General features: G+C 41.0%; 1 protein-coding gene across 4 annotated transcripts in view; it reads right to left on the reverse strand.

The window, feature by feature from the left end:
* The window catches only part of Brd7 (bromodomain containing 7), a 30,227-nt gene that overhangs the window by 2,933 nt on the left and 5,672 nt on the right, over nucleotides 1-21,622 (reverse strand). For all 4 annotated transcript variants that reach the window (XM_021220095.1, XM_021220094.2, XM_029532560.1 and 1 more), the window contains exons 5-13: nucleotides 19,166-19,310; nucleotides 16,458-16,568; nucleotides 11,464-11,648; nucleotides 10,601-10,724; nucleotides 9,913-9,988; nucleotides 8,192-8,299; nucleotides 7,524-7,659; nucleotides 4,272-4,383; nucleotides 1,972-2,028 (exon numbers count right to left, since the gene is read on the reverse strand). In XM_021220095.1, the coding sequence (XP_021075754.1) occupies nucleotides 1,972-2,028; nucleotides 4,272-4,383; nucleotides 7,524-7,659; nucleotides 8,192-8,299; nucleotides 9,913-9,988; nucleotides 10,601-10,724; nucleotides 11,464-11,648; nucleotides 16,458-16,568; nucleotides 19,166-19,310 (1,054 nt within the window). The remainder of the gene's footprint in view (nucleotides 1-1,971; nucleotides 2,029-4,271; nucleotides 4,384-7,523; nucleotides 7,660-8,191; nucleotides 8,300-9,912; nucleotides 9,989-10,600; nucleotides 10,725-11,463; nucleotides 11,649-16,457; nucleotides 16,569-19,165; nucleotides 19,311-21,622) is intronic.

Genomic DNA, 21,622 nt, shown 5'->3' on the forward strand with positions numbered 1-21,622 from the left:
TATTTAACTTTATACTTTCCCAAGGTTCTATCCTTCAACCTTTTCCATGCTATCCCTGGAGAGTCTCACTTGTATGGCTGAAATAAAAATTAATTTTGTATCACACCTGTCCGATTCACACAGAGACTTTGGACTTCCAGGCCCATTCCTCCAGTAAAATTCCCCAAAACACTTGCCAAAACAGAAACTCCCTGGGACTCTTCTCTCAGAAATATGCCCCTTTCCCTACATTTACACATGAGCTACTAATACTACCATATCACCTATCATATCACATACCTCACCCACCATGCCTTGCCTGCTTTTTATTATGTTTATTATGTCTCTCTTTTGTAGTGCTGAGGAACCTTTTCTTCTGGTTTATTTCCCCAATTCAGATTCTCTTCTTTATGTTGATAGGCTAAGTTATTTTTTGCTTAAGACAAGTGCCACAGCCTTTTTCTTAAACAAACAAAACAACAGCCAGGAGTGGTGGTGCACATCTTAAATCCCAGCACTCTGGAGGCAGAGGCAGGTAGATCTTTATGAGTTCAAGGCCAGCCTGGTCTAGAGTGAATTCCAAGACAGCCAGGAACAGAGAAACTATGCCTAGAAAAAACTAAACCAAACCAAGCCAACCAACCCTCCCGCTAACAATGCAACAACCCAGGGTCTATTACTCTCTGTCCAACCTGGAGCTCACTCTGTAGACCAGGCTAGCCTTGAACTCATAAAGCTCTACCTGCCTCTGCCTCCCAAGTGCTGGCATCAAAGGCATGCATCACTGTACCCTAAGTCCTACAGCTTTTTTAACAGTCCTTCTCCTCATAATCTATCACAGCAGATTTATCTTTTATCTTCCAAGAAGCAGTTCAGCTTTTTAGCACCGCACATCATTGGGTTCCCACATATTCAGTCTCACTATCTTTTTTGGGATACCTGGCTCACCTGCTTTCTGAGATCAGAGCATGTGCCCTGCCTGCTGGGAGAGTAAATGTCTCTCATCTTGCAAGTTTGTTTCTACTCCTGAGAAAAACAAGCTCCCCAACTTTGAGTATGCATGCTAGGCAGTTACACTGTGGTAATAACTCTGGGCTCCCTTTAAGTTCTTGTCTACTACGTGAGCTACTTATAAACTTCTCAAATTACTTCTTTTACTCCAGATGATACTCAATTAACATATTTTTAATAAAAACAATCATTGTGTGTGTGTGAAGTACACACACTATGGCACATATGGTATTTGAAAATACAGAATTTCTGTGGAGTCATTTCTCTCCTTCCACCTCTCTATAGTGTGGTGGTTTGAATAGGTTTGGCCACTGTAGACTCATGTTTTTGAATGCTTGGCTCATGAGTAGTAGTAGTATTAGGAGATATGGCCTTGTTGGAAGAAGTGTGTCATTGTAGAAGTGGGACTCTGAGGTCTCATATATATGCTCAAGTCTGGCCAGTATGATCCAGAGTCTCCTCCTGGCTGCCTTTGGATCAAGATGTAGAACTCTCGGCTTCTCCAGCACCATGTCTACCAGCATGCTGCCATGCTTCCCACTATGATGAGCAAAACCTCTGAAAATATAAGCCAGTCCCAATTAAATGTCTGCCTTTATAAGAGTTGCCTTGGTCATGGTGTCTCTTCACATCCATGGAAACCATAATTAAGACCTATAGATGTGCCAGGCATGGTGGCACACACCTTTAATCCCAGCACTTGGGAGGCAGAGACAGGCGGATTTCTGAGTTTGAGGCCAGCCTGGTCTACAAAGTGAGTTCCAGGACAGCCAGGGCTATACAGAGAAACCCTGTCTTGAAAAACAAAAGAAAACAAAAAACAAACAAAAAATCTATAGCCTCTAGGATTGAGCTGTCCTCAGGTTTGTGTCAAAAGCATCTTCACCTGCTGAGCCATCTCATCTCACCAACCCCAAGTAATACTGGCCAATCATTTAGGTCTCTCAAACATTCCCCATTTAAAGGATAAATTGTAAGTACCTCTGCTTCTTTTGCTGTGTCCAATGCTCTGGTCTGGCCTTCATCTTCAGGAGATGACTGTATGGATAAAGGAAAACTTTTATGCAAACAGTATATGCAAAAATCAAGGTAAATAGAAAACAACTCTGTGGCAAGAGAAAAGCAACATATTGAAGTATATGGAAAATAAGGATATATGTACTTTAAATGATTTATTTAATTTTAAGTGCGTTAGTGTTTTGCCTGCATGTAAAGTGAAGTGTTGAATCACTCAGAGCTGTGCTACTAACAGTTGTAAGCTTCCATGTGGGTGTTGGGAATTGAACCCGGGTCCTCTGGAAGAGCAGCCATGCTCTTAACTGCTGAGCCATCTTTCCAGTCGCCAAGTATATTTTTAAACTAAAATTAATATAATCATTAGCATTTTGAGTTTTTTAAAAAGATTTATTTATGTACATGAGTACACCATAGCTGTCTTCAGACACACCAGAAGAGGGCATCAGATTCCATTTCAGATGGTTATGAGCCACCATGTGGTTGCTGGGAATTGAACTTGGGACCTCTGGAAGAGCAGTCACTGCTCTTAACTGCTGAGTCATCTTTCCAGCCCTCAAGTATATTTTAAAACCAAAATTAATTAATATAATTATTAGCATTCTGAGTTTTTGTGAGTTGCTAGTAATGCTAAGATCCGTGCCCGATTATACATAGCCAAATGTAGTGGTACATGCCCATAAACTAGCAATTGGAGGCTCAGGCAGAAGTATCATTAAGTCTGAGGTTAGTTTGGCCTACACAGAACTGATTTCCAAAAGAATTATTTTTAAAAGAATGTTATATATATTTAAGATACTTGGTAAATATTAGATAAATGCCTAAATATATAAAGTCTTTTGAACACACTGAATCTTTGACAAGGATAGGAAGAAACTTTAAAAAAGCAATATTCTCTGACAGTAGAAGCTTACCATAAAATAAACACACACCAGAAAAAAAAGAAGATGGTCCCTCATGATTTTATACACATTAATATAATGTAGTTCACACATAAAAAGAAATATATCTAGCCAGGTGGTGGTGAAGCCTTTAATCCCAGCTCTCGGGAGGCAGAACCAGGCAGATCTTTGTGAATCCGAGGTCAGTCTGGTCTATAAAGTGAGTTTCAGGACTGTTATACAGAGAAATTCTGTGGGGGTGCAGGAGGGACATCAATAAAACTGTTTTATCTCTATTTTGAAGGTTTATACTCTGATTTAGACCATTTCCAATTTCTAAAACTTGTAAGTCATATATATTTTTTTACATGTGTAACTCTTGTCTTACTTTGTAGGATATATCTGAGAAGAGAAACTGCTAGTTCAAAGGACAGAAAGACCATATTTTAAATATATTACTATCGTCCCCAAAAAACAATTTGACTTTAGTTAACTATTAATTCTAATTAGCCTAGCGGAAGGGTCAAGTCTGTTTAATTGTGAGCAGATGAAGAAGTACGCTTTAGGTTTGAGAAGTAGTTCATGTGGTAGGGTTTTGAAGCAGAAGCCAGTGACTGGGTGGGCTTGCTAAGACACCCAGGGAGCCATCACCGGTTGTGCAGTTCCCGACAGGGGGCTAAGGCATTGGGGTCATGGCCACCATAAACAGTTATGACTTCCAGGGCTGCCTAAGAGCACTTGCTCCTGCAGAGGCCTTAGGTCTAATCACTAGCCCTTACGCAGCAGCTCACAACCATCTGCAAATGCAGTTCCAGGAGATCCAACAGGTATGCGTGTGGTATACATGCATGCAGACAGGTGAAACATTCATATACATAAAAAACAAATCTAAAAATTAAAAAAAAATGACTTCTAAGACTTCTCTAATTTTGTCATAGAACATTTTAGACACCAGAATTCCTCTACATCAGTGGGCAACATTTCTTGGTTCTAGTTTCATTTGAATGATTCCAGATTATAAACGGTACTGAACAGGACTAGAAAGTTCACAAGTATTGATAAAAGATGCAACAGGGAAGCTTTTCCTTTCTGAGACTCCCAATGCATTGCTCTCAAGCATATTCCCTATCGTGTCAGCCAGCTTCATTCCCAGCTCAGGAATTCTGAGTCTTACCAAAATTAGTAGAGAATGGCCATGTTCTAGCTCCCTTGGATCCTCAAAGCTGACTTATTTCTTTCCTTTCATTGTTCTCCGCCCACAGCAGGCTGTCCTTTCCGGGGAATGGAGTTCAGCTGTCACACTGGCTAATCCCTGGTCTCAAACACTGAATATCTAGCACTTCAAAGCCATTTATAAACTGCCTGTTTCTTGAGCAGTGTGCTTACCATGTCCAAGTCCTGCAGGCTCCTGGAATGTCCTCCTTTTGTTAGAACATCCAGTAAACTATCTGCCATAACATACGGGTAATCTTGGCATGTGGCCAAAAACTCAGAGATGCTGAAAAAAAGAGTTGGAAAAATCACTTCTATAGAAGTAGTCTTCGTGGCTTGTACCTGCTAGAGTCAACTCTTCCCATTAGATGCCCTTGGTTCATAGACCACACTATGAAATATGTTCTGTTCAGAAACAACGTTGCACCTGCATACTTACCAGTGATGAATTTATCACCATGAGAGAACACATACACATACACGCAATGAAGCAAAAGTGAAATGTTCCTGAGCATCCTCTGAAGAAAGCAAGGATGTCAGCAATGAGCCTTCTTGCCAGTTCCCCTTAATAATCTCATTCACTTCAGGATTCTCATATGTATCAAAACTTCCAAAATCCTTCCAAACCCTTGTTTGCATAAACACACATCACAAGCTTAAATGTCAGCTACTTTCCCCAAGTGCTGTTCTAAAATAATTTTCCTTTCAATAAATTGAGAACCTTGATATCATCCCAACTTCTCTTACTCTCCAGTTAAAAGCCAGCAACCTACTAATTACTAACCACAATGGCCACTTCCCTGGTCTACTGTTCATGCCCTGGTTTCCGTCCTAGTAGCCCAAGCTTTGTATAACTGCCAGATTGGTCACTTTAGAATCACAAGCCAGATTGGGTCACTATTCTGTGTGCCATTGACTAGCTCCTGATCCACCAAGAACACAAAAGTTCTCATAGCAATCTCTTCTCATAGTGACTCGTGACCACTCCTTTCCCCTCCAACCGGTTCTGCTTCTTACAGTTCTTCCTGATGCTCTTTGCTGGGTCAGGCCAGCAAATTCAGGTCCCTTGCTTAGCTACTTCAGAGCCAGGATGCCCTTTCAGAGAGAGCACTGCTGGTTCCCTCTCCTGTCACTTTCCTGACCACAGCATTACTTCTCCCTGGCCCTCTTTGTCTTGCTCCAAAGCCCTGTCACTATCTGACAGGAGGGTACAGTTCTGTTATGGAATTCTTAGTGCCTGGAACAATGTCTGACACATAGAGGCATACACTGCTGATTTGTGGATTGCCTCACTGAGTAATCTAGATGGAATGTGCCCCGTTTCATATAGTCTAAGGATAACAACTCCTCAATCTGAAACCACAGCCAGCCTCTAACTTAGGGAACCCCATCTAGAAACAACACATAATATACTAACATGTGAGAGATTAGAGTTAAATGAGCCCCCTCCCAATACAAATAAACTCAAAACAACAAAATTCCCAACCAGGGGACTGGTTAATGTACTGGATAAAATTCTTGAGCACAATAATAATTAAGAAGTTACCAGTGCCAAGAAGAGAGATTTCAGGTTCAATGTCCAATCCTAGGACACAGTCCTGGTAAATTGAGATAGTATCTCATCAAACTGAGCAGATACAAAGTATATGAAGAGGGATACAGACCCTCTGAGACAAGTTAAAGGGATGCCATACTATAGTTTGGTTGGTATATTATAGCCAAAGTGTCCTGTATGTGGGACGCTTTAGACATTTCATGACTTAGGGAAAATGCTTTGTGGGCTCTTAAATGAATCAAGACTGAAACATAACTGACATGCAATGTCTTACAGCAGACCAGATTCTGACAGAAGAAGCTCCTGAACTTGAGTAGCAGGAACACCTTTAAAAACGTTTTTCTGACAGGGCAGTGGTGACACATGCCTTTAATCCAAGCACTTCGGAGGCAGAGGCAGGCGGATTTCTGAGTTTAAGGCCAGCCTGGTCTATAGAGTGAGTTCCAGGACAGCCAGGGCTATACAGAGAAATCCTGCCTCAAAGGAAAAAAAAAAGTTTCTAGCCAGGCAAGGTGGCACATGCCTTTAATCTTAGCACTCTGGAGGCAGAAGCAACCAGATTTCTGGGTTTTAGGCCAACTTGGTCTACAGAGTGTTTAAAGTGTTTTAAAATTGTTTAAAAACAACAAAAAGCCCCAACCACCACCAACATTTCCTATCCCTTGTAAAAAACAAAGAAAAGAAAAGAAAAGAAAAGAAAAGAAAAGAAAAGAAAAGAAAAGAAAAGAAAAGAAAAGAAAAGAAAGGAAGGAAAAGAATCGGCTCAGTAGTTAAGAACACTTGAGAACCTGGATTTGACCCATAATGCAGGTGACAAGTATTTGTAACCCCAGTCCCAGGGAATCTGATGCCCTTTTCTGTCCAACTCTGTAGATGTATCTTTATTCTCCTGTAGTACTTTTCATCACGGAGGCTTGTTGCCTCTGGTCTGCTAACCTAGGCTTAGTCCTGCAAGCTTTTAGCCTCCGTACAATCAAAGTAGGCCTAGACTGTTTTCAGCCCGAGACTCACTGCTGAATAAGCTCATCCTTTCTTGTTCTTTCTGAGCTCTGGCTGACTGGTTCAACTTAGCTGTTCTGGCTCAACTGCACTGATTCAATCTGGCTTCTCCTAGCTTGTTCTGCTTGGCCTCATACTAACCCTGGCGATCTATTCTGATCTGGCTCCTTTTCATTCTCTGGTTCGTTCTGTCCTCACCTGTGTCTAGCTTGTCCTCTCTTCAACCTGTCTCTGTGAAACTCTCCTGGGAAGACTGCCTCCTCCTACTTCTTTTTCTTCCTCTTTTCTGCCTGCACTGCTCTCTTAAGTAGCCTCCCTCTCTTCTCCTGAGAGTTGGGCGTATTCTATCCTGTCGAATCTTTCTCTGATTTGTCAGTTTGTCTGCCTCTCAATTAGACATCATTTTCAAACATGGTTACTTCCTTCTACCAACTAACTTTACCTTCACTGTTTGGGATAAAGAAGTGTATTAATGGGTGGGTTGTTGGCATTCCAGCCAGAGGGACTAAAGGTGTGTGCTAGAGCTGATCCACACCACAACTGGAAACAATTTGTTTTTAGTAAACAACACAATCTTGGGGTCACAGTGTGATCAAATATCCTGCAACACAACTCCAGCAACAGGCTGGTATGTATGTGGTGCACATACATACATGCAGGCAAAACACTCATACACATAACAAAATAAATCTACAACAAAAAGGTATTAGAAAATACTACGGAGGCCAATTTCAAGAAGATATGTTCTCTCTAAAAGATTACTGATCACATTTTCTATCATTTAGATAACTTGGTAAGTGTATCTACAAACCATATATTACACACTAATATTTCAGAAAAAAGCATGTTCAGGGTACTAGCTGGGGGCTTACCTGAAGTTGTTTGGAAGGTCAGAGTCTTCCCCATATGTTGAATAGATTAAATCAGAATCATCTTTGCTAATATTGGCAAATGTAGAGTCATAATGTGGGGCATAAGAACTGTAGGGTCCATAATTCAAGTATAATACTGTCAAAAAAAATTAAATACTATAGTATCATTTAAAATTATCAGGTACATTTTGGTTTTATTAAAAGACAATGCCTTCTAACCTCACTGACCTGTATCATAAATCTAAGAAAACTCCCAACAGATACAGTCACCCCTCAGCATACTTGGGAACTGACCATAGCTTCTACCCCGATAGATGTTCTCCATTACACATCACATCATATTCAGGTAACTTGTAGGATCCAGTGTGATATAAGTAACTGCTATACTGTACTGTTTAAAACAAAGTCCGTGTCATTCTGCCCTTTCCTGATCTGTTTGGATGAGTATGTGGGACTGGATACAGGGCACCTGCACAGGAGAGCACTGACACAGAGCACTACTGCAGAGGAGGAAGAGACTCTGCAGGCTAATAGCCAATTTTCCAGTTGCTTTTGAAGCTGGTGATGAACTTCTATTGCAGAAATACCATCAAGAAAGCCGGCAAATGAAGCAACGAGTGACAATACTGTTTCCCTTCCCAACTCCCTGAAACAGGTAGTGGCCTCACCTGGGGTTACTCTGTTCCTTTTATCCTCTTTGAACCCCTGCAGGGTGTTCACTCCAGACTGCAGTCTTCCCGTTGTCATTCCCAGCCTCACAGGGCAGTAGCCTGGCTCTAGGACACAAAGAAAACCCTGAGCACAATGATGGAACTCTCACTCTGGACCAGGTTGGCCTAAAACTCAGAGCTCCGTCTGCCTCTGCCTCCTAAGTGCTGGGATTAAAGGTGTGTGCCACTACTGCAAGGCGCTCTATATATTTTTAAGCTAAGAAAATCTAAACTCAGAAAGGAATGTGGCTTAGACCGTAAACCAGGTCCTCTTCATTATACTGCACTGCCTTGTGGCATTCTTTATTTTATTGTTTTTTTGTTTGTTTGTTTGTTTGTTTTTTTGGTTTTTTGAGACAGAGTTTCTCTGTGTAGCCTTGACTGTCCTGGAACTCACTCTGTAGACCAGGCTGGCCTCGAACTCAGAAACCGGCCTGCCTCTGCCTCCCAAGTGCTGGGCTTAAAGGCATGCGCCACCATGCCCGGCTGCCTTGTGGCATTCTCTATCATTATGTTACACTTCTAAAATTAAATTTTTATTAAAAATAGCCTCAACAAACTGGATACACCTATGACCCCAACACTAAGAAAGCTGAGGCTCTTTGAGCTAGGCTCTCATGTAGCCCAGGTTGGCTCTGAAATGTTGTACAGTTAGGGATGACCTTATACTCTTGATTTTCTACTTCTATATTCTACACGCTATGATTAAAGACATTTGTTCCCACACCTAGTTTCTATGGTACTGGCACGGCAAGTCAGTAAGCACTCTCTATCAACTGAGCTAGTCCTGGTCACTGAACGTTAAGCTTACCCCTTCTGTTTTCAAGATATCAAGCTCTTCCTTTGCTTCAAGGTTTCTCTCCAGGGGGACCACTGCTATTGCTCCAATTCATTAGCTGCTCCCTTATAACATCAGCCTACTTCCTAAGAAACATTAGGTAACCACACCCTCCCTTAGATACAATTATGGCTGAGCTAGTCTTCTGATTGCAGATACATTTAAGGAGTACTCAAGTCATGACAGACATCTCCTTCTGTGATGTTTTCTGTGTACAGAGTATTAGGGGAAGGTACTTGTCTCACTTGCTTCCTTTCATACATCTTGCTTAACTTATGTTGGGCTCCAAAGACAGTGACTACTGGACATTACTTCCTAAATGTAGGGATTCTATTATTCTCCATTTCTACTTTCCTACTATTCTTCTCATGACAGCATGAAAATGCACTATTTATTAAACAAATTAACCTATGCAGAAGCTAAGCTAGTTGTTACCATAAAACACAGAGCACGCAGACAAGTCCTTAGTGGTTAATGGTTGAACCTTGTGCTAATGGTCTGAACATGAACTGCTGCTCAACAAGGCTGTATGCACTAAAAGTCTGCACACATCTCCTCTGGGAGTTCTACAGACTTGAGGAAGATCGTGTCCTCGCCCTCCTGTTCCCCACTAGGGAGTAGCTGCTACTGCATGCTCCACCCACCTACTCTACCTCTGCAGAAGCTCAGAATCAATGGAGTCAAGAGTCCTCTCAAGCTGTGTAGCCAAGAAAGAAGAAGTCCTTTTTCCTGTGAGCTGTTTGGCAGGTATTCTGTCAAAAGCAAGGTCTGACTAACAGGCCAGTTTTCCTGTCCTTTGCAAACAGTACCAGGTTCACACAGTCTTGAACTGTGGACCTACCTCCCATAATGGGATCCACAGGATGGAGAAGCCCCAGTGTTGTTGTCCCATCTGGTTTTCTTCTTTCAAATTCACACTGAAATGACAAAAGTATCAGGTGGAATAAAGTTTAACGCATCTTGTATATACAGAAGAGTAGCCATCAAATGAATGCCACAGGCTAGCATTATTAATTCAGAACACCGACTTTCATAGCTATGTCTACAAGATACTGACCGGCTTGAAAAATGAAAGATGAGGAAATCTAATTTTGAAAAGCTGTGTGGCCCATTAGTTCTCCCAAACCATAAAACAATAAAACCAAAAAATTATCAAAACTACAAAAACTCACAAACTGCTGAGGGTTGGAAGGGGTACCCATGTACGAATCTATTCGGTTTAAAACCAATGTTATCAATGTAAGTCCCAAAGACCAGAATTTAAGTTGTTTAAAGTCTGCTGCCAGGCATGGTAGTACACACCTGCAATTCCAGCACTATTAAGTGGCTGAGACAATAAGACACTGACTTCAATCAAGGTCAGTCTGGTCTTCATAAGTGATACTTTATCTTTAAGCACCCAGGACTCTTCTGTGAGTACTGCAGTGATGGAAAGATCTATGGCAGACACAGTTAGTACACAAGCAATCAAAAGGCTACTGGTTTGAGAGACACAGCTAGTGGGTGGGTGGAAGGAAGGACGTCCTCACCTGACTGTTTGCCAGCCGCCGTGTTAGCTTGCCTCCCGACTCCTGGACAACACGCTCAATCTGTTCATGCTCCCTTTCTGAGTTGCTGCTTCTCCATTTGTCTTCAATCACATCTTTGTCTTTCCTAACAAACATGTTAACACAAAGTTAAAAAAAAAAGTATCTAAATAAGATGAAAAATATTAAAAAGCATTCCAAAGATGAATACAGTTCAATGGAGACACTTGCCTACAGTCACTTCACAGAGAGCCCTAGTGTTACTTCTCTTACATTTTTTTCTGGATACAATCATGAAAATAAATTTTAATTCAAATACTCTTTTTGAGTTAAGCTTTCTTTATACTATGAGAGCAGAAACCCAAACTGCTAATTTTAACTCTCCAGTATGGGTAGCAGTGAGGGGCCAGGTGTGAGTGGGCAGCACAGACCATAGTGTACTGGTGTCCAGTCATGCCAGAGGTCTGCCCAGACACCAGGACCAGAGCTCTTCAGTGGAAAGTGTGTGCACACTTCAGTGTCAGCCCATCTACTTCTAACCCCCCCGCCCCAGTCCTTATGGAGTGAAATCTTATATAACACTGTTTATATTATAGCTATACAATAGTTTTATTGAAACGAACTCTCTGACACTATAACTCCTTAATCTGGTGTCTTAAAACTAATAAAAATGTATATTGGGAACTGATCTATGAGGTGGTTGGTCAATTCTACATAGTGCTCTCATGGCAAGAGGGTATCAGAATATTCAAATGCACTGAATGTCAAGAAAGGCAGCTCTGACTCCTGGGGACCAGGCATCCCAAATCCAACTTGAATCGATATTCCGGTCTTGCTTAAAGTAACTCATATTGCAAGCACATTACTTTTTATTGTCCTTAGTGGGGCTTTTGAAGGCTTGTGTTTCAGCATCTCCAGAGTCTTCTCTCTCGCGCTGCCAGCAGCCACTGTCCTCCCCACTTTGACAGGCATCTGTTCTGTCTTTCTGCTTCCGAGTTTTCTGCAAGTCTGCCATGAAGTCTATACTCTGCTTCAGGCTCTGAATTCTCTCCTAAAAATATTAAAAAATATTTATTGTATGACTGTCACCGAGCAATGCACCTCTGCCATGAGAGTCTGCAGTATTACAGAAGGAAGAAAAACAAGTGTGAGTACACCAAAGGAACCAGATGATAAAGTCCGCTTAGTTCAGACAAACAATCTGCAGTCTTAAGAGGAGGATTTACAACTATACTATAGCATGAAAAAGTTAACAGAGGACAAACTGTGATTGGACTAAGAAATCATACAGGCTTATCTTTTGAAGGCTAAGAGTGACTGAGGACTTAAAGTCTGGAACACGTAAAGGACCTTCGTACTCTGGAATCTTATGGGGAATCACCAATGATTAGCATTTTGCTGTGTGAAAACAACATGCATTGGGGGAAAGTTGCTAGCACACTTTCTTTTTCTTAGTGCATAATGTTCTCACTAACCAGAAAAAAAACAACAAAAAACAAAAAAACAACTTGGCTCTTATTTTGTTAAGCATATGCTTAATTTTCCACTACAATAACGTGTTGTGAACATTTCATTTGTTGAGGGTTTGAGGTGTCTGGGCATATTTTAAAGAGGACAGATTTGTTCCTATAGACTGCTCTGCCTTTTAGCTCTGAGAGTTCCCACCAGATAAACCAGAAGTACAATCTTCTGAGTTCTACACTATAGCAGCATGGGACGCTCTGGTGGAATAAGAGACTGGGAAGGAATAGGAGTCTAATAACAACAACATAGTCCAGAAATGAAGGACGCCCTAAGGCCAGAGAAATAATGCCTAACCCCGGGGCCTTTTCTCAGGGACGGACGAGTAGTAAGTACAGCCGGTGAGAAATACCCTACAGCATGGCGCCTGCTGCTTTTACAGGGGTAAAACAGGGTCACGTGTAGTTCAGGTGGCCTCACCATGTAGCTGAAGATGATCCTGATCCTCCTGCCTTCCCTGCCCTCCAGTTTTATGCAGTACTGGGGATTGAACCTAAGGCTTAGGGCATGCTTTGCAAAGTACTGAGCCAACTGAGTTGTCTCCAGCCCCTTTGACTTTTAAAGTAACTGTACAACTATGTGCGATGTGTCAGACTGTAAATCAATGAAGACATGATAGAGACCAAGTACAAACTTGCTCCCTATCTTCCAGAGTTAGCATTCCAACTCTCTTCTCACCGTGGCATATTTTCAGCAAACTGAGCGCATACTCAGTATTTGGTAAATAATTTGTCCTTATATATTCTTTAGGATGCTTTCTAATAATCACAATATGTAATAGTTAGTCAACTAAAAACTATGACTAGATATTTAGACTCTCAGATTCCCAATAAACATCGCCAATAACCCTCTCAGAGCCTCTCATTTATTCCTCCCGGGCACATTCCTATAGTGGAGGATGAAGGATGCGTGCTGTCAAACTGTCTTCAGGAAGCCTTTATCAGTTTGTACTAGCATTTGACAGTTTTTCTGAATCAGTGCCAAACTGAACAGTATCATTAAAACAGAAAATCCCTACTCACTATGCTTTTAAAAACGGCTGTTTTACTCTATACTTCTGAACAGTGAATTGGCTCTTCACGGTATACATCACTGAGATCATATCTAGTTATCTGAGGATCCTTAGCACTTGATAAACAGCTACACTGACTTAGATCATAATATTCTCACAGTAAGTTTTTTTTTTAATTTTTATAGATTTATTTATTATGTGTAAGTACACTGTATCTGTCTTCAGACACTCCAGAAGAGGGAGTCAGATCTTGTTATGAGCCACCATGTAGTTGCTGGGATTTGAACTCTGGACCTTCGGAAGAGCAGTCGGGTGCTCTTACCCACTGAGCCATCTCACCAGCACTCACAGTAAGTTCTTAATTTCCATTCCACAATTTTGTACAGCACCGAATATAATAAAAACATTTAGAGATATTGGTAAATATAGTATGCCTAATACTAAAGTATGAACAAGAAAAAAAATTCTAAATTTAGAAATGTCACAGAAAAAAAAACTCTGAATTTTACTTTGAAAGCAATGCATTCTTTTATTTTCTCTTTTGTTTTCTTTTCTTTTGGAACCATGCCTCCACATAAGCATGTTGTTTAATACAATCTTTCCAAGATAGTCTCACTAAATCCTGGCCTAAAGCCACCTGCTGTCTTAAGATTCCTAATGCATGATAGTGTTTTTCTCTGTAACAGACAACTTTGAGTTCAGCACCAACCCCATCTACAGGAGAAGAACTGAGAAAGGTCACCCAGCTTCTAAATGACAGGAACAGACACCTCATTAATCTGATTCCAAGGCTACCATACTACAAATACTGCATGAGTACCATAATATAGCATTCTACTCAAGTATTTTTAGTGATCTTTCCTTTGCTTTCTGTTGCTATTTTAAGAGACAAGTACCTCACTGTGTAGCCCACATGGGCCTCAAACTCCTGATCCCCCTTCTATCTCCCGAGCGTTGAGATTATACTCCCATGCCCGGCTATCAATTCTTTATAAAAATAGCACATGTATTAAGTACTAATATTTGGGTGTAATGGAAAAGGTGACGACTGTTACTATTTTTCAATGAGTACTCACAAGATCTATCTTTGAAAAAATACCATTCATGGAAAGGAGTGTAGACTCTAGTCTCTTTTGGGAGTCTACACTGCTAGACTAAGTAGTGTTAACTCACAAAGTCTAAATATAAAGATTTATAAACCATTGTTGTACGGATCCCTTCCATTTAGAGTGGAAGTCAAAAGAGGGCTGGAACACAGAAGGATTACAGCTCCAAGACATCTTAAAAAAGCAAGACAAGGAGAGAGAAGAGAAAGTGGACAGGCTAATCCCTGCTCCCAATAAACTTTATAAGATATTGAAGTATTTTACTTCTTACGCTGATTGTAGTAGAGAAAATAGTGGCAAATCAGAACTGATTAAAAGAAATGAAAAAAACTAGACACTAATAAAAACTAATAAAAAGCATGACTTTTCCTTGAAAATTCATTACTCAGTGGGTGTGGTGGCACTCATCTTTAATCCCAGCACTAAAATACATACTCTCTTTGTTTGTTTGTTTGTCTTTTCAAGACAGGGTCTCTCTGTATAGCCCTGGCTGTCCTGGAACTCACTTTGTAGACCAGGCTGACCTCAAACTCAGAAATCCGCCTGCCTCTGCCTCCCAAGTGCTGGGATTAAAGGTGTGCGCCACCACGCCCGGCTCACATACTCTCGTTCTGCTCTCCAGCTACCCCTCCCTATCTCGTATATATTATGGAGTGAATGAAGACTAATTAAACAGTGTACTTTCACAACAAGCAGGCTTCTTGTTCTATTCTAGCTTCTGGTAGGTAGTCTTTTTACAAGAAACAAAACATTTTACATTCTCCTTTACAAATTTTGCTAAACATAAGTGAGCAGGAAGTGATGTTGTCTAAATATTAGGAATGCAAGGTTAATCATCAATTCAAATGAATTTCTCAGAGCCAAGCCTACAGACACCAGACATCTACACAGCTAAGCTTTCTGTCATCTGTAGAAATTGAATACAGGTGATTCAGAAAACCTAAGTGAATACATGTGACAAATTCTGCCATCCTTGAATTGCCCGAAGCCTGAGCTTACACTTTTCATTCTGATTCCTTTCTCCTACCAGTCTCTGTGTCACACTGAAACTCCTTTCTTCTTTGTATAATCCTCCCCTATCTGGTTCCACTATTTTTGTTCTTATCCAGAACTGGAAAAGTCATGCTACAAGTCATATTGGAGACTAAGATTAAAGTCCCCCTCCCTTTTTATGGGTAGACTCACACACTTTGTTGCCACAATTTATGTGCAGCACAGTTTAAGCTCTCTCCTACAGAAGGATGACGGCTCACATAAAAGGATCACCCTGTGTAGCTTCAGCTGTCCTGGAACTCACTGTGCAGACCAGGCTAGCTTTGAACTCAAGAGATCTGCCTGCCTCTATCTTCCATCCAGTGGCTCACATTCTTTGTTTTGCATTAATTATCACCCTTCAAGGAAGGAACTGCTCTTGTAGAAGCAGCTTTGAAAAATTGCAAATTATCTCTCATTTGTATATTTTGTTCTTACTACTCTGAGCCACTAGGAAGTGCAGGGCTGATCAGGCACTAGATTCCATCACTAAGGGAGACTCAACTTTTCTCCTCAAAGAACTCATACTACATCCACTTTCATTCTGAAAGTCAGGCTGCTGTTTCTCCCACAAGAAAGTAAGTCTGTCAAGAGCCTATTGGGAAATAATTACAAGGAGAGGCTGGGGATGTAGCTCAGGTGTCAGAGTGTTTGCCTCACATGCACGAAGCCCCAGGTCTGAGTTCCAGCACTGAATAAAACTGGGAGTGGTGGTGTATGCCTAACCTCAGGCCTTAGGAGGGGAAGGCAGAAGGATCATCAGCCTTGGCTAAGTGGTTTATTCAGCTAGCCTTGGCTACATAAAGCCTTGCCTTTAAAAACCAAAAGGAAGGCTGGTGACATGGCTAAGCAGGTTAAGCACTTGCTACCAAGACTGACAATCTGAGTTTCCTCCTCGGGATCCACATATCAGGAGAGAACAGACTCCCTACATTTTGTCCTGACTTCCACACTTATAGGCCAGCAGGCGGGTGAGCAGGTGTGCACATGTGTACACACACACACACACACACTCACAAATATAATAACTTTTAAAAAATAAATGACTATATAAGCATCTACCTAGCTTTTCTTGATAAAAAATTTCTCCTAATTTCTCCCCACTTTAATATGACTTGCCGACAAGGAGCACGTTAACCTTAGCAAACACGGTTTGATGGTACTCACTAGTCTGTGAGGGTTTCTTTACCTGACTGAGGATTTTCATCCCTGAGTGCAGCAGCTTCTTCGCAGCTTTATAATAAATGGTCTCTGGCTTATTGTAAATCATTGCATTAGTGCACATTAGCTTGAAGTTATCCTACAAAGAGAAGTAAGAGGAAAGGCATTAGAAACAAACTCTCTAGTCTTTGTCTAAATTCATATAGGCCCTGCAAAAATTTGGGAAAAAAGCATAAACTAAAGAACAAAAGAAGACCTTCTTTTTCTGTCACCATTTATTAAATAGCATCCAGGCAGTGGTCACACAGGCCTTTAATCCCAGTACTCGGAAGGCAGAGGCAGGTGGATCTCTGTGAGTTCTAAGCCAGCCTGGACTACAGAGTGAGTTTCCAGGACAGCCAAGGTTACAGAGAAACTCTTGTCTCAAATAAAACAAAATAAAATAACCATACACAGACCATTTGAAGAAAATATTTCTCTCAAATAACTCAAGCTGGGTAGTAGCTCATATGATTATAAATATTATCCTTAGTTTTTAAGATAATTTTGTTTCTATTTATGAGTTAAATATTTCACTTCAAATTTTAATCAAAAACTGGGACCAGAGTTAAATTCTAACAATTTTTTCCCTGCCAAACCCAAATAAACTGATAAAAATGTTAAAATATTTACACTACTTTAAAGTGTTTAGACACTACCATAAATTAAACATAATTTTCAGACATTATAAAACCATGTGAATGTGAAATAAACTATATATCCTAAAGGAGTGAGTGACAACATATAAATGGAGTAGCCAAGTTATCAGAACTGCACTTGGGCTTACACTTCAAATATGTGTACATCCTAGGCATGAGCCCCACACTTTTTCCTGGTAAGACATCTGTACATCTGTAAGCATGTGTGATCATGCTACTGTCTTACTGTTAAAATGGGGGAATATAACTAGAAAGAAATGACCTACAAATCTCCAAATCCCAAACAAAACCACTCAAACCTCACTGGTTAGCAGTGATGGCACTTACAATAAACAGAAATCAAGTTAAAACCAGGTGGAAATACATGTGAACACTTAGCTCTGGTGAACACTTTTGCTAACCTCTTGACCTCTCAGAATCCTTTGTGAACTAGGAGTATAACAAGGTAAGACATTAGACTGTTATGTACCCTCAGTAAACTAACACTTGGTTATATCTGGCAACAGTGAGTTTATGAATTGGCAGATCACCTTAATGATTCTATGTCTTGTCTGTTAAAGCAATTTATGGTGCTGGAGCATAAACCTAGGAACCAGCTATATCCCCAGCCAAGGTGGCTAAGATTCTTTACATTTTAGCTGCTATGAAAGTTAGCATTACTGTACTTTGTGTAATGGCACTTGATCACTCAAAAAGTGGAATCTTTCTGAATGGTTTTCTGCCTGTGGAAAACTCCAGAAGGCTAAAATAACCCCTTAACTTAAACATACTCAGGTGAGAAACTTCTATTCGCTCCTGTGAACATGTGGTGGTTAGAATAGGAATGGCCCCCAGAGACTCATGCTTGGCCCATAAGGAGTGACACTATTAGGAGGTGTGTCCTTGCTGGAGGAAGTGTGCCACTGTGGAGGCTGGCTTTGAGGACTTACATGCTCAGGTTAGGCCTAGTGTCACAATCTCCTCCTGCTATCTACAGATTAAGATGTGAGAACTCTCAGCTCCTTCTCCAGCACCATGTCTGTCAGTACACCACCCATGTCTTGCCATGATGAAAACGGACTAAACCACTGAAACTATAAGCTAGCCCCAATTAAATGTAATAAAGTCTGAAATAAAGTTTCAGACTAATTTTTACTTGGTGAAAATGTCAGGAAAAAATGTCCATTATTAAGAAAAATAATGGAATTCCAAGTGTTTCAAGTAAGTGGATTATTACCTACATCCTGAAACTACAACTGAAACGAAGTAAGAATTAGATGCTAATCTGCATAAATTTTAGCTGATTCACATGGGTGCATTACGTGTGTGTATATGTGTGTGTGTAGGTCAGAGGTGGGTGTCTGTGTACGTCTCCCCTCGGCTTATGAGACAGTCTCTCACTGTACCTGGAGCTCTTTATTTCAACTAGACTAGCTGGTCAACGAGCCCGTGAGATCTGCCCATAAGGCTTCTATAGCAAGCATTTAGGCCACTAGGATTTCCTGGCAGGTGCCTTAGCCATCTCAGGGGCTCAGATTTGCAATTACTAAGCAAAATTTATTTACTTATTTATTGAGGCAGGACCCCCACATAGTTCTGTCTTGGAACTCAATTATGTTGGCAGACTGGCCTTGAATTGACAGAAATCCATTTGCCAAGTGCCAGAATTAAAAATGTATACCACCATGTTCCACAACTAAATACATGTTTTACGTAACTTGTGTGTGCTCCACTACCCACGTAGCACATGAGGAAGTCAGGGACAACTCTGTAGAGTTGGTTCTCTGATTTATCATGTTAATCCTGGGAACCTGATACAAACTTGCAGATTTCTAACACAATTTTCTATTCTACACAGATTCTAAAAGTTTAACTCTCAGTTTAAACAAATTACACTTTAGTCTACTTCTTTAATAAAAACCTAACGAGCCAGACCAGGAGGCTCATTAATCCTAGTTCTTATAGGTGGAGGGAGGAGAATCAGAAGTTCAAGACCAGGCTGGGCTAAACAAGATCCTATCATTTCATACAACAAAATACAATTACTAATTACAATTACCTTTAGTTCTTCTATGGACTGGTAGTCGTTATTCTTGATCTTTTCTTTCATGGTACTAAAATCCATTGGGTGTTTAATAATCATGGAGTAGCCAGGAGCAATAAAATCCGTCACAGGAAATGAAAAGAAAGCACTTGGGTCTTTTCTGTGCAGACATATAAAAAGTAACGTTATATTTTATTTCTACCATAACCTACTGCCACAATCTACTGGTACAGAAGCAGAAGACAGACCATGTAAACTCCATATATAAATCTGCATATGCTTTTCACTGAAAAATTATAGAAATGATTTTCAAGACCAAATTATATAATAAGGGTCAGATACCTTAAACAGCAGTACTCTTTAAGACACAGAACCTCTCTTAGAGTAGCCTTCTGTGAGTAATCTAGACAACTCTCTCAGCCTGGTTTACCTATGAATATATATCCACAACCTTTCTGGGTCTATAGCAAATAGGTGTGCATTCCTAGACCACAATACATATTTTCTCAACCAATAAATTAGTATTTCTATTATGCACATGTGAAGTCCCTCCCCCTCCCCAAGAGAGTTTAAAAATCCCTATTGGATTGTGGTGGGAACTGCGGCAGGACAAGGTTAGGACTGAACATGAGAACAGGGACAGGAACTGGCAGAGGGTCTGGTTCTTTTGCTCTGCTCTCTTTCCCAAGGCCCCAACAGCCTGCTTGGGCTCACTCTGCAGCAGTACCCTCTGGCTGTCTATCTTTCCTTCCAGATAGGCACCCAACTCGAGGTAGTAGCCTTAGGGAATTAGCAAAGTGTGACCCTCCCGTGCTTTTAGTCTTGTGGTGACTCTGGAGCCTTAGCCTACAGGCCCTAGCCTATCTCTTTTGTCTACCTTCTCCAAGTACTCAGGATTGAAGGGGCCAGAGCACACATGAGACAAATGTGGGAGGAAATCCCAACCTAATAAAAAGGGTGACTGAGATGTGTACACAGTGCCTCCAGGGGATTTGAGTCACTTCCTCTTCCAAAGTATCTCACCACAGAGCAGGACTTATGAATATAACGGAAGAAGGGGTACTGTTCCTCTAGTAGAAACTGAATATCTTCAGGAGATAGATCTCTGAGTTCAAAGCCAGCCTGGTCTACAAAACAAGTTCCAGGACAGTTTGGGTTGTTACACAGGGCAACTCTGTCTGGAAAAACAAAACCAAAACAAGACAAAAAACAAAACCTCCCAAAATCCTAAAGATCCGAGTTCAATTCTTAGGATCAATATGGATGAAGGAGAGAACTGACTCCTAAAATTGTCCTTTGACATTTACACGTGTGCTATAGCAAGTGCATGCATGCCCATGTGTGTGTGTGTGTGCGCGCGCGCGCACACACATAGACTCCTATATGAGAAAAAGTAGTGCTTTATGTCATTCTCAACTCTGGCTGTATATTGGAAGAGGAGCTTTCAAAAAATTAATTAGTAGGATAGGCAAAGCTCACCCCAACCTCAGTGTATCAAGGCCTTCTTAAGGAAGACGGGCACCAGGCACTGGTGTAGCCAAGGTTCAATGTGGTACTAGGGTTTGAGTCCATGGCAGTGGTATTTTTTTTTTTTTTGGTTTTTTGAGACAGGGTTTCTCTGTACAGCCCTGGCTGTCCTGGAACTCACTTTGTAGACCAGGCTGGCCTCGAACTCAGAAATCCGCCTGCCTCTGCCTCNGAACTCACTTTGTAGACCAGGCTGGCCTCGAACTCAGAAATCCGCCTGCCTCTGCCTCCCGAGTGCTGGGATTAAAGGCGTGCGCCACCACGCCCGGCGGCGGTGGTATTTTTAATGCTGTCAGGATCATGCTCTACCATCTAGCTTCTTAAACTATAGAGTGTGAATCAATATGGTATTATATAACCTCAGGTCAAGAAAAATTTGGCAATAGAGAAAGGTTTCTGAAGGTACAACCAAAAATTAACTCAAAATCAAACTTCTCTGAACCCAAGGTGTCTGTTAGCACTTCCTGTGGTGTGGCCAGCTTCCCTGTAGGTCGGCCCTTGCACATATATGCAATTCATCCCACAGGATATGACAAATGCTGTCTAAATTAATGCTCAGATTTAGAGGTATTTTCTGTTACCAACTGTAGCATTTTTGTTTGTAATTATACAAGCAGGGTTTCCAGTTCTTACTGAAGGAGTGGTTTAGTTACAGACTCCTACAGTGTCTCATCACCACTGCTCAGCAGGCGGCTGTCAGGTCAGTGGATCTTTTTACAACGTATTGTCTTAGAATGTATGATTTTAAAAACTGCTATCTGAATTGCTTTAAGTTTCATAAAAAGTGTGAAGATGAATTCTGGCTTGATGTTAGGGCTGAATTCACAACGATTTCTGGATTGTCCCCAAACCCTTCTTTTTGTGCACAGCAAAGCAGCATCCTCAGCACTGGCAATTAAAAATTAAATTATGGGTCAGCTCTGAAAACCACTGAAGATGCTCTAT

The sequence above is a fragment of the Mus pahari genome, chromosome 20 (genome assembly GCF_900095145.1).
Source record: "Mus pahari chromosome 20, PAHARI_EIJ_v1.1, whole genome shotgun sequence".
Taxonomy (NCBI): domain Eukaryota; kingdom Metazoa; phylum Chordata; class Mammalia; order Rodentia; family Muridae; genus Mus; species Mus pahari.